Below are 19,422 nucleotides of genomic sequence, written 5' to 3' on the forward strand. Positions count from 1 at the left end.
AGTAAACACACTGTAGGGGACAACACTTAGGGTTAACATTGTAAACACACTGTAGGGGACAACACTTAGGGTTAACATGGTAAACACACTGTAGGGGACAACACTTAGGGTTAACATGGTAAACACACTGTAGGGGACAACACTTAGGGTTAACATAGTAAACACACTGTAGGGGACAACACTTAGGGTTAACATAGTAAACACACTGTAGGGGACCACACAGTAAACACCCCGTAGGGGACAACACTTAGGGTAAACATAGGGGACAACACTTAGGGTAAACATAGGGGACAACACAGTAAACACCCTGTAGGGGACAACACTTAGGGTAAACATAGGGGACAACACTTAGGGTAAACATAGGGGACAACACAGTAAACACACTGTAGGGGACAACACTTAGGGTTAACATTGTAAACACACTGCAGGGGACAACACTTAGGGTTAACATGGTAAACACACTGTAGGGGACAACACTTAGGGTTAACATGGTAAACATACTGTAGGGGACAACACTTAGGGTTAACATAGTAAACACACTGTAGGGGACAACACTTAGGGTTAACATAGTAAACACACTGTAGGGGACCACACAGTAAACACCCCGTAGGGGACAACACTTAGGGTAAACATAGGGGACAACACTTAGGGTAAACATAGGGGACAACACTTAGGGTAAACATAGGGGACAACACTTAGGGTTAACATTGTAAACACACTGTAGGGGACAACACTTAGGGTTAACATAGTAAACACCCTGTAGGGGACAACACTTAGGGTAAACATAGGGGACAACACTTAGGGTAAACATAGGGGACAACACAGTAAACACACTGTAGGGGACAACACTTAGGGTTAACATTGTAAACACACTGCAGGGGACAACACTTAGGGTTAACATGGTAAACACACTGTAGGGGACAACACTTAGGGTTAACATGGTAAACACACTGTAGGGGACAACACTTAGGGTTAACATAGTAAACACACTGTAGGGGACAACACTTAGGGTTAACATAGTAAACACACTGTAGGGGACAACACTTAGGGTTAACATTGTAAACACACTGTAGGGGTAAACACACTGTAGGGGACAACACTTAGGGTAAACATAGGGGACAACACAGTAAACACACTGCAGGGGACAACACTTAGGGTTAACATACTGTCTCCTCCAGTAGTTCTGTTGTATCCAGAACCTAAACTCACCCTCTTCCTGTCTCCTCCTGTAGTTCTGTCTCCAGAACCTAAACTCACCCTCTTCCTGTCTCCTCCAGTAGTTCTGTTGTATCCAGAACCTAAACTCACCCTCTTCCTGCCTCCTCCGGTAGTTCTGTCTCCAGAACCTAAACTCACCCTCTTCCTGTCTCCTCCTGTAGTTCTGTCTCTAGAACCTAAACTCACCCTCTTCCTGTCTCCTCCAGTAGTTCTGTTGTATCCAGAACCTAAACTCACCCTCTTCCTGTCTCCTCCAGTAGTTCTGTTGTATCCAGAACCTAAACTCACCCTCTTCCTGTCTCCTCCTGTAGTTCTGTCTCCAGAACCTAAACTCACCCTCTTCCTGCCTCCTCCGGTAGTTCTGTTGTATCCAGAACCTAAACTCACCCTCTTCCTGCCTCCTCCGGTAGTTCTGTCTCCAGAACCTAAACTCACCCTCTTCCTGCCTCCTCCGGTAGTTCTGTTGTATCCAGAACCTAAACTCACCCTCTTCCTGCCTCCTCCGGTAGTTCTGTCTCCAGAACCTAAACTCACCCTCTTCTTGCCTCCTCCGGTAGTACTGGCGTTGTCCTCAGAACCTAAACTCACCCTCTTCCTGCCTCCTCCGGTAGTTCTGTCTCCAGAACCTAAACTCACCCTCTTCCTGTCTCCAGAACCTAAACTCACCCTCTTCCTGTCTCCTCCAGTAGTTCTGTTGTATCCAGAACCTAAACTCACCCTCTTCCTATCTCCTCCTGTAGTTCTGTCTCCAGAACCTAAACTCACCCTCTTCCTGCCTCCTCCGGTAGTTCTGTTGTATCCAGAACCTAAACTCACCCTCTTCCTGCCTCCTCCTGTAGTTCTGTTGTATCCAGAACCTAAACTCACCCTCTTCCTGCCTCCTCCGGTAGTTCTGTCTCCAGAACCTAAACTCACCCTCTTCCTGCCTCCTCCGGTAGTACTGGCGTTGTCCTCAGAACCTAAACTCACCCTCTTCCTGCCTCCTCCAGTAGTACTGGCGTTGTCCTCAGAACCTAAACAAAGACAGATGTCAGAACTCCATAGTAAATCACTAGTAATAAACATTATATAGTTTTGAATCATAATTACTGTCTTTGTGAGGGGAGTCAAATAAATCCTCTTCATCGCTCCACCTATCCTTGGATTCCTTAGCAACGCTGAAGAGCTGCTTCCTGCAGATGACATCACCATTATAAAAGAGAGAAAGTCGATCAGCTGTGATCTTCAACATCATCCTCTATGGCTGAAATACATAACCATTCAGTCGGAAGTTACCATACACCCAGGTTGGAGTCATTAAAACTTGTTTTTCAACCACTCCACAAACTATAGTTTTGGCAAGTCGGTTAGGACATCTACTTTATGTGACAAGTAATTTTTCCAACGATTGTTTACAGATTATTTCACTGTATCACAATTCCAGTGGGTCAGGAGTTTACATACACTGAGTTGACTGGGCCTTTTAAACAGCTTGGAAAATTCCAGAAAATGATGTCATGGCTTTAGAAGCTTCTGATAGGCTAATTGACATCATTTGAGTCAAATGGAGGTGTACCTATGGATGTATTTCAAGGCCTAGCTTCAAACTCAGTGCCTCTTTTGCTTGACATCATGGGAAAATCAAAAGAAATCAGCCAAGACTTTAGAAAATAAATTGTAGATCTCTGGTTCATCCTTGGGAGCAATTTCCAAATGCCTGAAGTTACCACGTTCATCTGTACAAACAATAGTACGCGAGTATAAACACCACGGGACCACGCAGCCGTCATGCCGCTCAGGAAGGAGATGCGTTCTGTCTCCCAGAAATGAACTTACTTTGGTGTGAAAAGTGCAAATCAATCCCAGAACAGCAGCAAAGGACCTTGTGAAGATGCTGGAGGAAACAGGTACAAAAGTATCTATATCCACAGTAAAACGAGTCCTACATCGACATAACCTGAAAGGCCGCTCAGCAAGGAAGAAGCCACTGCTCCAAAACCGCCATAAAAAAAACCAGACTACGGTTTGTAACTGCACATGGGGACAAAGATCGTACTTTTTGGAGAAATGTCCTCTGGTCTGATGAAACAAAAATAGAACTGTTTGGCCATAATGACCATCGTTATGTTTGGAGGAAAAAGGGGGAGGCTTGCAAGCCGAAGAACACCATCCCAACCGTGAAGCACTGGGGTGGCAGCATCATGTTGTGGCGGTGCTTTGTTGCAGGAAGGACTGGTGCACTTCACAAAATAGATGGCATCATGAGGAGAGAAAATGATGTGGATATATTGAAGCAACATCTCAAGACATCAGTCAGGAAGTTAAAGCTTGGTCGCAAATGGGTCTTCCAAATGGACAATGACTCCAAGCATACTTCCAAAGTTGTGGCAAAATGGCTTAAGGACAACAAAGTCAAGGTATTGGAGTGGCCATCACAAAGCCCTGACCTCAATCCTATAGAAAATTTGTGGGCAGAACTGAAAAAGCGTGTGCGAGCAAGGAGGCCTACAAACCTGACTCAGTTACACCAGCTCTGTCAGGAGGAATGGGACAAAATTCACCCAACTTATTGTGGGAAGCTTGTGGAAGGCTACCCGAAACGTTTGACCCAAGTTAAACAATTTAAAGGTAATGCTTCCAAATACTAATTGAGTGTATCTAAACATCTGACCCACTGGGAATATGATGAAAGAAATAAAAGCTGAAATAAATAATACTCTCTACTATTATTCTGACATTTCACATTCTTAAAATAAAGTGGTGATCCTAACTGACCTAAGACAGGGAATTTTACTAGGATTAAATGTCAGGAATTGTAAAAAACTGAGTTTAAATGTATTAGACTAAGGTGTATGTAAACTTCTGACTTCAACTGTATGTCTACAATCACATCAGAAGGGAGAAGACAGAATGATACTATACTATATAGTTCTACATACCACTTCAGATCAGGTCCCTTTTTACTGGTGGAGGCCTTCTGAGGGGTGGGGCTTCTCTGGTGGATGTGGCTTGTCTGAGGGGTGGGGCTTCTCTGGTGGGTGGGGCCTCTCTGGGGGGTGGGGCTTATCTGGGGGGTGTGGGTGGAGCTTCTCTGGGGGGTGGGGCTTCTCTGGGGGGTGTGGGTGGAGCTTCTCTGGGGGGTGTGGATTCTCTTATGTGAAGAGCCTCTCTGGGGGGTGGGGCTTCTCTGGGGGGTGGCGCTTCTCTGGGGGGTGTGGCTTGTCTGGGGGGTAGGGCTTCTCTGGGGGGTGGAGCTTCTCTGGGGGGTGGGGGCGGAGCCTCTCTGGGGGGTGGGGGCGGAGCTTCTCTGGGGGGTGGGGGCGGAGCCTCTCTGGGGGATGGGGGCAGAGCCTCTCTGGGGGGTGGGGGCAGAGCCTCGCTGCTCAGGGGTGTCATCTAGAATACACACATCCTCCTCAGGGTCAGACGAGGTCCTGGAGTCAGACAGAGGTGGTATTCATTAGGGCACACCATAGCAAAACGATTTGCAATCGTTTCTTATTGGACAAGGTCAGGAAGTCCCCTCCTCTCCCTTTCAGTCAACTTCCACTTCCCTTCGTCAAACTCGTCAACTCGTGTCCCTCGTTAGAAATGTGTTAAAGAGACAGTTAAAAGGTGCTTCCATTAACACATGCAGGGACGTCCTTCTTGTTCCTGACTTACTCTTCGGTTATCTTGCCGGCTCCTCGTTTTCGATACTTCCGTGTCGGTGGGCTGTAGGTGGAGGCGGGGCTTAGTGGGTCCGCCCGGCTGACTGACTCCTCCCCGTTGGATACTGATTCTCGAGAGGCCGTAGAATCCTACACACCAGAGTTATAATATGAGGTAATGAGTCCTACACACCAGGGTTATAATATGAGGTAATGAGTCCTACACACCAGGGTTATAATATGAGGTAATGAGTCCTACACACCAGAGTTATAATATGAGGTAATGAGTCCTACACACCAGGGTTATAATATGAGGTAATGAATCCTACACACCAGGGTTATAATATGAGGTAATGAGTCCTACACACCAGAGTTATAATATGAGGTAATGAGTCCTGCAAACCAGGGTTATAATATGAGGTAATGAATCCTACACACCAGGGTTATAATATGAGGTAATGAGTCCTACACACCAGAGTTAAAATATGAGGTAATGAGTCCTGCAAACCAGGGTTATAATATGAGGTAATGATTCCTACACACCAGAGTTAAAATATGAGGTAATGAGTCCTGCACACCAGAGTTAAGAGTCAATTCAAGAAGTTTGTTCAAATTCAATCCATGAACATAATGACTCCATTAAACCCCTATTCCTCCTGCTCTCTTCTCTCACCATCATCAATCCACCAAGTGATTCATTAACAACTCACAGGAAAACAGACATTAAACCCTATTCCTCCTGCTCTCTTCCCTCACAATCATCAATCCACCAAGTGATTCATTAACAACTCACAGGAAGACAGACATTAAACCCTATTCCTCCTGCTCTCTTCCCTCACCATCATCAACCCACCAAGTGATTCATTAACAACTCACAGGAAAACAGACATTAAACCCTATTCCTCCTGCTCTCTTCCCTCACCATCATCAACCCACCAAGTGATTCATTAACAACTCACAGGAAAACAGACATTAAACCCTATTCCTCCTGCTCTCTTCCCTCACCTGGCTGTCTGGCTCCATAACCAGCCTGGCTATGGTATGAGGCCAGCCTCGGCTCTTCCACTGGGGGCCTGGTGCCAGGACAGCAGGGGGAACCAGGTCAGCAGGGGGAACCAGGTCAGCAGAGGGAACCAGGTCAGCAGGGGAAGCCTCCATTGGACTGTCGGACTCTCTCTGGGACCTAGGGACGTCCTGCTCCAACACAGCGTCTGAGCCCTGCCTGGGGTCATTTCAGATTCAGGTTTACCAGGGGTCACTCCCAATACACTTTAACAATGAAAAGAGACAGACACACAGTGGACACAACGTCAACAACATTAAAACTAGACAAACTGGGGAGCAGAACAGTCCATAGGACCAGCCTGGAGAAATACACTCTGTTTGGGATGACAAGGAGTGAAACAGACTGGTACCCAGGCTACCATAGGACAGGAAGCAGCAGGGTAGTGATATGACTGGTTCCCAGGCTCCCATAGGACAGGAAGCAGCAGGGTAGTGATAAGACTGGTTCCCAGGCTCCCATAGGACAGGAAGCAGCAGGGTAGTGATATGACTGGTTCCCAGGCTCCCATAGGACAGGAAGCAGCAGGGTAGTGATATGACTGGTTCCCAGGCTCCCATAGGACAGGAAGCAGCAGGGTAGTGATAAGACTGGTTCCCAGGCTCCCATAGGACAGGAAGCAGCAGGGTAGTGATATGACTGGTTCCCAGGCTACCATAGGACAGGAAGCAGCAGGGTAGTGATATGACTGGTTCCCAGGCTCCCATAGGACAGGAAGCAGCAGGGTAGTGATATCACTGGTACCCAGGCTCCCATAGGACAGGAAGCAGCAGGGTAGTGATATGACTGGTACCCAGGCTCCCATAGGACAGGAAGCAGCAGGGTAGTGATATCACTGGTTCCCAGGCTCCCATAGGACAGGAAGCAGCAGGGTAGTGATATGACTGGTACCCAGGCTCCCATAGGACAGGAAGCAGCAGGGTAGTGATATCACTGGTTCCCAGGCTCCCATAGGACAGGAAGCAGCAGGGTAGTGATATGACTGGTTCCCAGGCTACCATAGGACAGGAAGCAGCAGGGTAGTGATAAGACTGGTTCCCAGGCTACCATAGGGGGGTGATATGACTGGTTCCCAGGCTACCATAGGACAGAAAGCAGCAGGGTAGTGATATGACTGGTTCCCAGGCTACCATAGGACAGGAAGCAGAAGGGTAGTGATTTGATTGACAACCTGGGGCTTTCAGAGAGGTGCAGGAGAGGTTCCTCTTGGTCCACAGCAGCACCTCCTTTTCCTGCGTTCTCCTCCATCACCTCCCTTTCCACCTCCTCCTCCAGCTCGGCAAAGGTCATGGGCTCCCTCAGCTCCTCGGCCAGGGCTGTATAAACGGCCATCAGCTGGCTGCGGGTCAGCAGGACGCCACCGGGGGGAGGACTGGAGGGAGAGAGAGAGGGAGGCAGTTTAGACTGGGAGGACTGGAGGGAGAGAGAGAGGTAGAGGTAGTTTAGACTGGGAGGACTGGAGGGAGAGAGAGAGGTAGAGGTAGTTTAGACTGGGAGGACTGGAGGGAGAGAGAGAGGTAGAGGTAATTTAGACTGGGAGGACTGGAGGGAGAGAGAGAGGTAGAGGTAGTTTAGACTGGGAGGACTGGAGGGAGAGAGAGAGGTAGAGGTAATTTAGACTGGGAGGACTGGAGGGAGAGAGAGAGGTAGAGGTAATTTAGACTGGGAGGACTGGAGGGAGAGAGAGAGGTAGAGGTAGTTTAGACTGGGAGGACTGGAGGGAGAGAGAGAGGTAGAGGTAGTTTAGACTGGGAGGACTGGAGGGAGAGAGAGAGGTAGAGGTAATTTAGACTGGGAGGACTGGAGGGAGAGAGAGAGGTAGAGGTAGTTTAGACTGGGAGGACTGGAGGGAGAGAGGTAGAGGCAGTTAGACTGGGAGGACTGGAGGGAGAGAGGTAGAGGACTGGGAGGACTGGAGGGAGAGAGAGAGGTAGTTTAGACTGGGAGGACTGGAGGGAGAGAGAGAGGTAGAGGTAGTTTAGACTGGGAGGACTGGAGGGAGAGAGAGAGGTAGAGGTAGTTTAGACTGGGAGGACTGGAGGGAGAGAGAGAGGTAGAGGTAATTTAGACTGGGAGGACTGGAGGGAGAGAGAGAGGTAGAGGTAGTTTAGACTGGGAGGACTGGAGGGAGAGAGAGAGGTAGAGGTAGTTTAGACTGGGAGGACTGGAGGGAGAGAGAGAGGTAGAGGTAGTTGGGAGGACTGGAGGGAGAGAGAGAGGTAGAGGTAGTTTAGACTGGGAGGACTGGAGGGAGAGAGAGAGGCAGTTTAGACTGGGAGGACTGGAGGGAGAGAGAGAGGTAGTTTAGACTGGGAGGACTGGAGGGAGAGAGAGGGAGAGGCAGTTTAGACTGGGAGGACTGGAGGGAGAGAGAGGGAGGCAGTTTAGACTGGGAGGACTGGAGGGAGAGAGAGAGAGGGAGGCAGTTTAGACTGGGAGGACTGGAGGGAGAGAGAGGGAGAGGCAGTTTAGACTGGGAGGACTGGAGGGAGAGAGGGAGAGGCAGTTTAGACTGGGAGGACTGGAAGGAGAGAGGGAGTCAGTTTAGACTGGGAGGACTGGAGGGAGAGAGAGGGAGGGAGAGAGGGAGTCAGTTTAGACTGGGAGGACTGGAGGGAGAGAGAGAGAGGGAGGCAGTTTAGACTGGGAGGACTGGAGGGAGAGAGAGAGGTAGAGGTAGTTTAGACTGGGAGGACTGGAGGGAGAGAGAGAGGTAGAGGTAATTTAGACTGGGAGGACTGGAGGGAGAGAGAGAGGCAGTTTAGACTGGGAGGACTGGAGGGAGAGAGAGAGAGGGAGGCAGTTTAGACTGGGAGGACTGGAGGGAGAGAGAGGGAGAGGCAGTTTAGACTGGGAGGACTGGAGGGAGAGAGGGAGAGGCAGTTTAGACTGGGAGGACTGGAAGGAGAGAGAGGGAGAGGCAGTTTAGACTGGGAGGACTGGAGGGAGAGAGAGGGAGAGAGAGAGGGAGGCAGTTTAGACTGGAGGGACTGGAGGGAGAGAGAGAGGGAGTCAGTTTAGACTGGGAGGACTGGAAGGAGAGAGAGGGAGAGGCAGTTTAGACTGGGAGGACTGGAGGGAGAGAGAGGGAGAGAGAGAGGGAGGCAGTTTAGACTGGAGGGACTGGAGGGAGAGAGAGAGAGGGAGGCAGTTTAGACTGGGAGGACTGGAGGGAGAGAGAGAGAGGGAGGCAGTTTAGACTGGAGGGAGAGATCAAGGTAGGTTGTATTCATTAGGTCACACCAGAGCAAAATGTAATGCAACAGAAAACAAAAACAAGCGTTTGTTATTGAACAAGTCCAGACAGTCCCTCCCTGTTTCAGTCAGTTTTCTTCCGTTTGGTGCCTCATGAACATGACCCAGGTGTTCCCATGCTAATGAACGGCATCTTTACTTAAAGAAACCACTCATCTTCCAGGGTTTACTGGATAGCAGCCATTCGATGGTAAACATCTGAACAAACAGATTGGTGACTACTTGAAGAGAGGAATGAAGGTTGTACTTCAATGTTAAAGTTCTCTAATCAAGTTGTCGACCTCAGTGAGTATTGGGAGTTTTGGCAAATTCACCCGACAAGTACAGAGACAAAACAAACAATATGTCACTGTCCCAATACTGGTGGGGCCCCCTGTATATCTACACACTGTGGGGGCCCCCTGTATATCTACACACTGTGGGGCCCCCTGTATATCACACACTGTGGGGGCCCCCTGTATATCTACACACTGTGGGGCCCCCTGTATATCTACACACTGTGGGGCCCCCTGTATATCTACACACTATGGGGCCCAATACTGGTGGAGCCCCCTGTATATCTACACACTGCGGGGGCCCCTGTATATCTACACACTGTGGAGCCCCCTGTATATCTACACACTGTGGAGCCCCCTGTATATCTACACACTGTGGGGGCCCCCTGTATATCTACACACTGTGGGGGCCCCCTGTATATCTACACACTGTGGGGGCCCCCTGTATATCTACACACTGTGGAGCCCCCTGTATATCTACACACTGTGGGGCCCCCTGTATATCTACACACTGTGGGGCCCCCTGTATATCTACACACTGTGGGGCCCCCTGTATATCACACACTGTGGGGCCCCCTGTATATCACACACTGTGGGGCCCACTGTATATCCACACACTGTGGGGCCCCCTGTATATCCACACACTGTGGAGCCCCCTGTATATCCACACACTGTGGGGCCCAATAACCTTTAGGGTCTAGGCTCGGTAACTGGAAATCATGTTGTCACAATAACTGAACTAAAAGTGCTTTCTAAAGTCCATGTATATGATTGATTGACATCGGATCAATAAGCTACCTGGGTTTGTGTCTGGATGTCTTCTCCTCTGTTGCTGGTAGAAGGTGGTCCTCTGGCTGAGGGTCTGAGGGACAGTCTCCTTCCTCTGCATCCTGTCCTGCATCCCGTCTCTTCACCACCAGCTGTCTGGCAGCCTGATATTCACACAGACAGATCTCAGTTCAGTTAGGAACAGTGGGTTAGGGAGACAGATCTCAGTTCAGTTAGGAACAGTGGGTTAGGGAGACAGATCTCAGTTCAGTTAGGAACAGTGGGTTAGGGAGACAGATCTCAGTTCAGTTAGGAACAGTGGGTTAGGGAGACATATCTCAGTTCAGTTAGGAACAGTGGGTTAGGGAGTCAGATCTCAGTTCAGTTAGGAACAGTGGGTTAGGGAGACAGATCTCAGTCCAGGTCAGGAACAGTGGGTTATGGAGACATATCGCAGTCCAGGTTAGGAACAGTGGGTTAGGGAGACAGATCTCAGTTCAGGTCAGGAACAGTGGGTTATGGAGACAGATCTCAGTTCAGTTAGGAACAGTGATTTAGGGAGGCAGATCTCAGTCCAGGTCAGAAACAGTGGGTTATGGAGACAGATCTCAGTTCAGTTAGGAACAGTGGGTTAGGGAGACAGATCTCAGTTCAGGTCAGGAACAGTGGGTAATAGGGAGACAGATCTCAGTTCAGGTCAGGAACAGTGGGTTAGGGAGACAGATCTCAGTTCACGTCAGGAACAGTGGGTTATAGGGAGACAGATCTCCTCAGTCCAGGTTAGGAACAGTGGGTTATAGGGAGACAGATCTCAGTTCAGGTCAGGAACAGTGGGTTATAGGGAGACAGATCTCAGTTCAGGTCAGGAACAGTGGGTTATAGGGAGACAGATCTCAGTTCAGGTCAGGAACAGTGGGTTATAGGGAGACAGATCTCAGTTCAGTTAGGAACAGTGGGTTAGGGAGACAGATCTCAGTTCAGGTCAGGAACAGTGGGTAATAGGGAGACAGATCTCAGTTCAGGTCAGGAACAGTGGGTTAGGGAGACAGATCTCAGTTCACGTCAGGAACAGTGGGTTATAGGGAGACAGATCTCCTCAGTCCAGGTTAGGAACAGTGGGTTATAGGGAGACAGATCTCAGTTCAGGTCAGGAACAGTGGGTTATAGGGAGACAGATCTCAGTTCAGGTCAGGAACAGTGGGTTATAGGGAGACAGATCTCCTCAGTTCAGGTTAGGAACAGTGGGTTATAGGGAGACAGATCTCAGTTCAGGTCAGGAACAGTGGGTTAGGGAGACAGATCTCAGTTCAGGTCAGGAACAGTGGGTTATAGGGAGACAGATCTCCTCAGTCCAGGTTAGGAACAGTGGGTTATAGGGAGACAGATCTCAGTTCAGTCAGGAACAGTGGGTTATAGGGAGACAGATCTCAGTTCAGGTCAGGAACAGTGGGTTATAGGGAGACAGATCTCAGTTCAGTTAGGAACAGTGGGTTAGGGAGACAGATCTCAGTTCAGGTCAGGAACAGTGGGTTAGGTCTCAGTTCAGTTAGGAACAGTGGGTTAGGGAGGCAGATCTCAGTCCAGTTCAGGTCAGTGGGTTAGGGAGGCAGATCTCAGTCCAGGTTAGGAACAGTGGGTTAGGGAAACAGAGAGCTCCTAGTATTTAGTTAGCTACTAGTTAGTTACTAGTTAGCTACTAGTTAGCTACTAGTTAGTTACAGTACAACTGAATAGGTACTAACACATCAGCCCAAACAGTTAAAACAGAATCTACGTAGAGGTTGTGTCCCTAATGTTCCCTGATCACTACACTATATCTGGAGAGAGGACACAGCCAGACTGATGCTGAGGTAATACACTACACTATATATGGAGAGGGGACACAGCCAGACTGATGCTGAGGTAATACACTACACTATATATGGAGAGAGGACACAGCCAGACTGATGCTGAGGTAATACACTACACTATATATGGAGAGGGGACACAGCCAGACTGATGCTGAGGTAATACACTACACTATATATGGAGAGGGGACACAGCCAGACTGATGCTGAGGTAATACACTACACTATATATGGAGAGAGGACACAGCCAGACTGATGCTGAGGTAATACACTACACTATATATGGAGAGAGGACACAGCCAGACTGATGCTGAGGTAATACACTACACTATATCTGGAGAGGGGACACAGCCAGACTGATGCTGAGGTAATACACTACACTATATATGGAGAGAGGACACAGCCAGACTGATGCTGAGGTACTACACTACACTATATATGGAGAGAGGACACAGCCAGACTGATGCTGAGGTAATACACTACACTATATATGGAGAGAGGACACAGCCAGACTGATGCTGAGGTAATACACTACACTATTTCTGGAGAGAGGACACAGCCAGACTGATGCTGAGGTAATACACTACACTATATCTGGAGAGAGGACACAGCCAGACTGATGCTGAGGTAATACACTACACTATATATGGAGAGAGGACACAGCCAGACTGATGCTGAGGTAATACACTACACTATATATGGAGAGGGGACACAGCCAGACTGATGCTGAGGTAATACACTACACTATATCTGGAGAGGGGACACAGCCAGACTGATGCTGAGGTAATACACTACACTATATATGGAGAGGGGACACAGCCAGACTGATGCTGAGGTAATACACTACACTATATATGGAGAGGGGACACAGCCAGACTGATGCTGAGGTAATACACTACACTATGTATGGAGAGGGGACACAGCCAGACTGATGCTGAGGTAATACACTACACTATATATGGAGAGAGGACACAGCCAGACTGATGCTGAGGTAATACACTACACTATATATGGAGAGGGGACACAGCCAGACTGATGCTGAGGTAATACACTACACTATATCTGGAGAGGGGACACAGCCAGACTGATGCTGAGGTAATACACTACACTATATATGGAGAGAGGACACAGCCAGACTGATGCTGAGGTAATACACTACACTATATATGGAGAGGGGACACAGCCAGACTGATGCTGAGGTAATACACTACACTATATCTGGAGAGGGGACACAGCCAGACTGAAGCTGAGGTAATACACTACACTATATCTGGAGAGGGGACACAGCCAGACTGATGCTGAGGTAATACACTACACTCACTATATATGGAGAGGGGACACAGCCAGACTGATGCTGAGGTAATACACTACATATGGAGAGGGGACACAGCCAGACTGATGCTGAGGTAATACACTACACTATATATGGAGAGGGGACACAGCCAGACTGATGCTGAGGTAATACACTACACTATATATGGAGAGGGGACACAGCCAGACTGATGCTGAGGTAATACACTACACTATATATGGAGAGGGGACACAGCCAGACTGATGCTGAGGTAATACACTACACTATATATGGAGAGGGGACACAGCCAGACTGATGCTGAGGTAATACACTACACTATATATGGAGAGAGGACACAGCCAGACTGATGCTGAGGTAATACACTACACTATATATGGAGAGAGGACACAGCCAGACTGATGCTGAGGTAATACACTACACTATATCTGGAGAGGGGACACAGCCAGACTGATGCTGAGGTAATACACTACACTATATATGGAGAGGGGACACAGCCAGACTGATGCTGAGGTAATACACTACACTATATATGGAGAGGGGACACAGCCAGACTGATGCTGAGGTAATACCACACGTACCCTGGACAGGAAAGGATGAGAGAAGGGAAACAGGCTCTGACAGAACTGCAGCATCTCCTGTTTAAACTGCTGGTAGGTGACCTGCTGCAGGACTGAATGATCACTGCTCCTCTTGTTGACCAGCCCCAGGAAGATCGCTTTCTGGAAGACACATAACCCCCCCGCATCAGCCCCTGGAGACATTTACCCCCCCGCATCAGCCCCTGGAGACATTACCCCTCCCCCATCAGTCTCTGGAGACATTACCCCTCCCCCCCCCACATCAGCCTCTGGAGACATTACCCCCCCACCCCATCAGCCTCTGGAGACATTACCCCCCCCCACCCCATCAGCCTCTGGAGACATTACCCCCCCCCACCCCATCAGCCTCTGGAGACATTACCCCCCCCCCCCCCCCACATCAGCCTCTGGAGACATTACCCCCCCCACACATCAGCCTCTGGAGACATTACCCCCCCCCCCCCCCCCACATCAGCCTCTGGATACATTATTCCCCCCCCCCATCAGCACCTGGAGACATTATCCCAGATCTCAGGTTAACAGACAGACAGGTCTAAATGTCTCTGTCCCGTTCCTCAGGTTAAGAGACAGACAGGTCTCTCTGTCCTGTTCCTCAGGTTGACAGACAGACAGGTCTCTCTGTCCCGTTCCTCAGGGTTAACAGACAGACAGGTCTAAATGTCTCTGTCCCTCAGGTTAACAGACAGACAGGTCTAAATGTCTCTGTCCCGTTCCTCAGGTTAACAGACAGACAGGTCTAAATGTCTCTGTCCCGTTCCTCAGGTTAACAGACAGACAGGTCTAAATGTCTCTGTCCCGTTCCTCAGGTTAACAGACAGACAAGTCTAAATGTCTGTCCCGTTCCTCAGGTTAACAGACAGACAGGTCTAAATGTCTGTCCCGTTCCTCAGGTTAACAGACAGACAGGTCTAAATGTCTGTCCCGTTCCTCAGGTTAACAGACAGACAGGTCTAAATGTCTGTCCCGTTCCTCAGGTTAACAGACAGACAGGTCTAAATGTCTGTCCCGTTCCTCAGGTTAACAGACAGACAGGTCTAAATGTCTGTCCCGTCCCTCAGGTTAACAGACAGCTGGGTTTAAATGTCTCTCTGTACTGTTCGTATTGTTGCCATCGTCTCTCTATGAGTTTAGGAGTTAGCTCACCTTTCCAACCTTGCTTTTGGGGAAGTATTTCATCAAAACCTCCTTGGCTTTGTCAAAGGCCTGGTTCTTAATGCACACAATCACCAACTACAGAGAAAAACACAACAGGGTTCACCGTTATAATGATGTCAGAACAACATGGCAGAATACAACTACACCAGAACGAGAAGACATGAACGGACAAATACACCAGAACGAGAAGACATGAACGGACAAATACACCAGAACGAGAAGGGGAAGACATGACTGGACAACTACACCAGAACGAGAAGACGTGAACGGACAATTACACCAGAACGAGAAGACATGAACGGACAAATACACCAGAACGAGAAGGGGAAGACATGACTGGACAACTACACCAGAACGAGAAGACGTGAACGGACAACTACACCAGAATGAGAAGGGGAAGACGTGAACGGACAATTACACCAGAACGAGAAGGGGAAGACATGAACAGACAATTACACCAGAATGAGAAGACATGAACGGACAACTACACGAGAATGAGAAGACATGAACGGACAACTACACCAGAATGAGAAGACATGAACGGACAATTACACCAGAATGAGAAGACATGAACGGACAACTACACCAGAATGAGAAGGGGAAGACATGACTGGACAATTACACCAGAACGAGAAGACACGAAGGGACAACTACACCAGAATGAGAAGGGGAGGACATGACTGGACAATTACACCAGAACGAGAAGACATGAACGGACAATTACACCAGAATGAGAAGGGGAAGACATGAACGGACAACTACACCAGAATGAGAAGACATGAACGGGCAATTACATTAGAATGAGAAGACATGAACGGGCAATTACACCAGAATGAGAAGACATGAACGGGCAATTACACCAGAAAGAGAAGACATGAACGGACAACTACACCAGAATGAGAAGACATGAACGGACAATTACACCAGAATGAGAAGACATGAACGGACAACTACACCAGAATGAGAAGACATGAACGGACAACTACACCAGAACGAGAAGACATGAACGGACAACTACACCAGAATGAGAAGACATGAACGGGCAACTACACCAGAATGAGAAGACATGAACGGACAACTACACCAGAACGAGAAGACATGAACGGACAACTACACCAGAATGAGAAGACATGAACGGACAACTGCACTAGAATGAGAAGGGGAAGACATGAACGGACAATTACACCAGAATGAGAAGACATGAACGGACAACTACACTAGAATGAGAAGGGGAAGACGTGAACGGACAATTACACCAGAACGAGAAGACGTGAACGGACAATTACACCAGAATGAGAAGACGTGAACGGACAATTACACCAGAATGAGAAGACATGAACGGACAACTACACCAGAATGAGAAAACATGAACGGACAACTACACCAGAATGAGAAGGGGAAGACGTGAACGGACAATTACACCAGAACGAGAAGGGGAAGACATGAACAGACAATTACACCAGAATGAGAAGACATGAACGGACAACTACACGAGAATGAGAAGACATGAACGGACAACTACACCAGAATGAGAAGACATGAACGGACAATTACACCAGAATGAGAAGACATGAACGGACAACAACACCAGAATGAGAAGGGGAAGACATGACTGGACAATTACACCAGAACGAGAAGACATGAACGGACAATTACACCAGAATGAGAAGGGGAAGACATGAACGGACAACTACACCAGAATGAGAAGACATGAACGGGCAATTACATTAGAATGAGAAGACATGAACGGGCAATTACACCAGAATGAGAAGACATGAACGGGCAATTACACCAGAATGAGAAGACATGAACGGACAATTACACCAGAATGAGAAGACATGAACGGACAATTACACCAGAATGAGAAGACATGAACGGACAACTACACCAGAATGAGAAGACATGAACGGACAACTACACCAGAATGAGAAGACATGAACGGACAACTACACCAGAACGAGAAGACATGAACGGACAACTACACCAGAATGAGAAGACATGAACGGGCAACTACACCAGAATGAGAAGACATGAACGGACAACTACACCAGAACGAGAAGACATGAACGGACAACTACACCAGAATGAGAAGACATGAACGGACAACTGCACTAGAATGAGAAGGGGAAGACATGAACGGACAATTACACCAGAATGAGAAGACATGAACGGACAACTACACTAGAATGAGAAGGGGAAGACGTGAACGGACAATTACACCAGAACGAGAAGACGTGAACGGACAATTACACCAGAATGAGAAGACGTGAACGGACAATTACACCAGAATGAGAAGACATGAACGGACAATTACACCAGAATGAGAAGACGTGAACGGACAATTACACCAGAACGAGAAGACATGAACGGACAACTACACCAGAATGAGAAGACATGAACGGACAACTACACCAGAATGAGAAGACATGAACGGACAATTACACCAGAACGAGAAGACATGAACGGACAACTACACCAGAATGAGAAGACATGAACGGGCAACTACACCAGAATGAGAAGACATGAACGGACAACTACACCAGAACGAGAAGACATGAACGAACAACTGCACTAGAATGAGAAGGGGAAGACATGAACGGACAATTACACCAGAATGAGAAGACATGAACGGACAACTACACTAGAATGAGAAGGGGAAGACGTGAACGGACAATTACACCAGAACGAGAAGACGTGAACGGACAATTACACCAGAATGAGAAGACGTGAACGGACAATTACACCAGAATGAGAAGACGTGAACGGACAATTACACCAGAATGAGAAGACGTGAACGGACAATTACACCAGAATGAGAAGACATGAACGGACAATTACACCAGAACGAGAAGACATGAACGGACAATTACACCAGAACGAGAAGATATGAACGGACAACTACACCAGAATGAGAAGACATGAGCGGACAACTACACCAGAATGAGAAGACATGAACGGACAATTACACCAGAATGAGAAGACATGAACGGACAACTACACCAGAATGAGAAGACATGAACGGACAATTACACCAGAACGAGAAGACATGAACGGACAACTACACCAGAATGAGAAGACATGAGCGGACAACTACACCAGAATGAGAAGACATGAACGGACAATTACACCAGAACGAGAAGACATGAACGGACAACTACACCAGAATGAGAAGGGGAAGACATGAACGGGCAATTACACAAGAACGAGAAGGGGAAGACATGAACAGACAAATACACCAGAACGAGAAGACGTGAACAGACAAATACACCAGAACGAGAAGACGTGAACAGACAACTACACCAGAATGAGAAGACATGAACGGACAACTACACCAGAATGAGAAGACATGAACGGACAACTACACCAGAATGAGAAGGGGAAGACATGAACGGGCAATTACACCAGAACGAGAAGACGTGAACGGACAAATACACCAGAATGAGAAGACGTGAACGGACAACTACACCAGAATGAGAAGGGGAAGACATGAACGGACAACTTCACCAGAATGAGAAGGGGAAGACATGAACGGACAACTACACCAGAATGAGAAGGGGAAGACATGAACGGACAACTACAGCAGAATGAGAAGGGGAAGACATGAACGGACAACTACACCAGAATGAGAAGGGGAAGACATGAACAGACAACTACACCAGAATGAGAAGGGGAAGACATGAACGGACAACTACACCAGAATGAGAAGACATGAACGGACAACTACACCAGAATGAGAAGACATGAATGGACAACTACACCAGAAGGGGAAGACATGAACGGACAACTACACCAGAACGAGAAGACATGAACGGAAAACTACACCAGAATGAGAAGACATGAACGGACAACTACACCAGAATGAGAAGACATGAACGGACAACTACACCAGAATGAGAAGACATGAACGGACAAATAGTTGTGCAATTCACTACAGTGCACAATAGTGTTGAACACAGTACACGGTGTCATCTTATAATGTTGGACAGGGCTGACACGAAAATCTTAACAGTGTATCGGGTTTCAACGGGGGACCAATCAATGACTACACACAGTGTATCGGGTTTCAGCGGGGGACCATTCAATGACTACACACAGTGTATCGGGTTTCAACGGGGGACCAATCAATGACTACACACAGTGTATCGGGTTTCAGCGGGGGACCAATCAATGACTACACAGTGTATCGGGTTTCAACAGGGGACCAATCAATGACTACACACAGTGTATCGGGTTTCAGCGGGGGACCAATCAATGACTACACAGTGTATCGGGTTTCAACAGGGGACCAATCAATGACTACA

General features: G+C 48.1%; 1 protein-coding gene across 4 annotated transcripts in view; it reads right to left on the bottom strand.

Moving 5' to 3' along the window:
• The window catches only part of LOC139384997 (telomeric repeat-binding factor 2-like), a 79,983-nt gene that overhangs the window by 1,418 nt on the left and 59,143 nt on the right, over nt 1–19,422 (bottom strand). For 3 of the 4 annotated variants that reach the window (XM_071129961.1, XM_071129962.1, XM_071129963.1), the window contains 9 exons: nt 15,110–15,196; nt 13,946–14,086; nt 10,239–10,372; nt 7,082–7,282; nt 5,853–6,069; nt 4,861–4,997; nt 4,137–4,631; nt 2,308–2,390; nt 2,134–2,231 (listed from right to left, as the gene is read on the bottom strand). In XM_071129961.1, the coding sequence (XP_070986062.1) occupies nt 2,134–2,231; nt 2,308–2,390; nt 4,137–4,631; nt 4,861–4,997; nt 5,853–6,069; nt 7,082–7,282; nt 10,239–10,372; nt 13,946–14,086; nt 15,110–15,196 (1,593 nt within the window). The remainder of the gene's footprint in view (nt 1–2,133; nt 2,232–2,307; nt 2,391–4,136; nt 4,632–4,860; nt 4,998–5,852; nt 6,070–7,081; nt 7,283–10,238; nt 10,373–13,945; nt 14,087–15,109; nt 15,197–19,422) is intronic. The other variant, XM_071129964.1, reaches the window with a different exon arrangement.

Source organism: Oncorhynchus clarkii, chromosome 26 (assembly GCF_045791955.1).
Source record: "Oncorhynchus clarkii lewisi isolate Uvic-CL-2024 chromosome 26, UVic_Ocla_1.0, whole genome shotgun sequence".
NCBI lineage: Eukaryota > Metazoa > Chordata > Actinopteri > Salmoniformes > Salmonidae > Oncorhynchus > Oncorhynchus clarkii.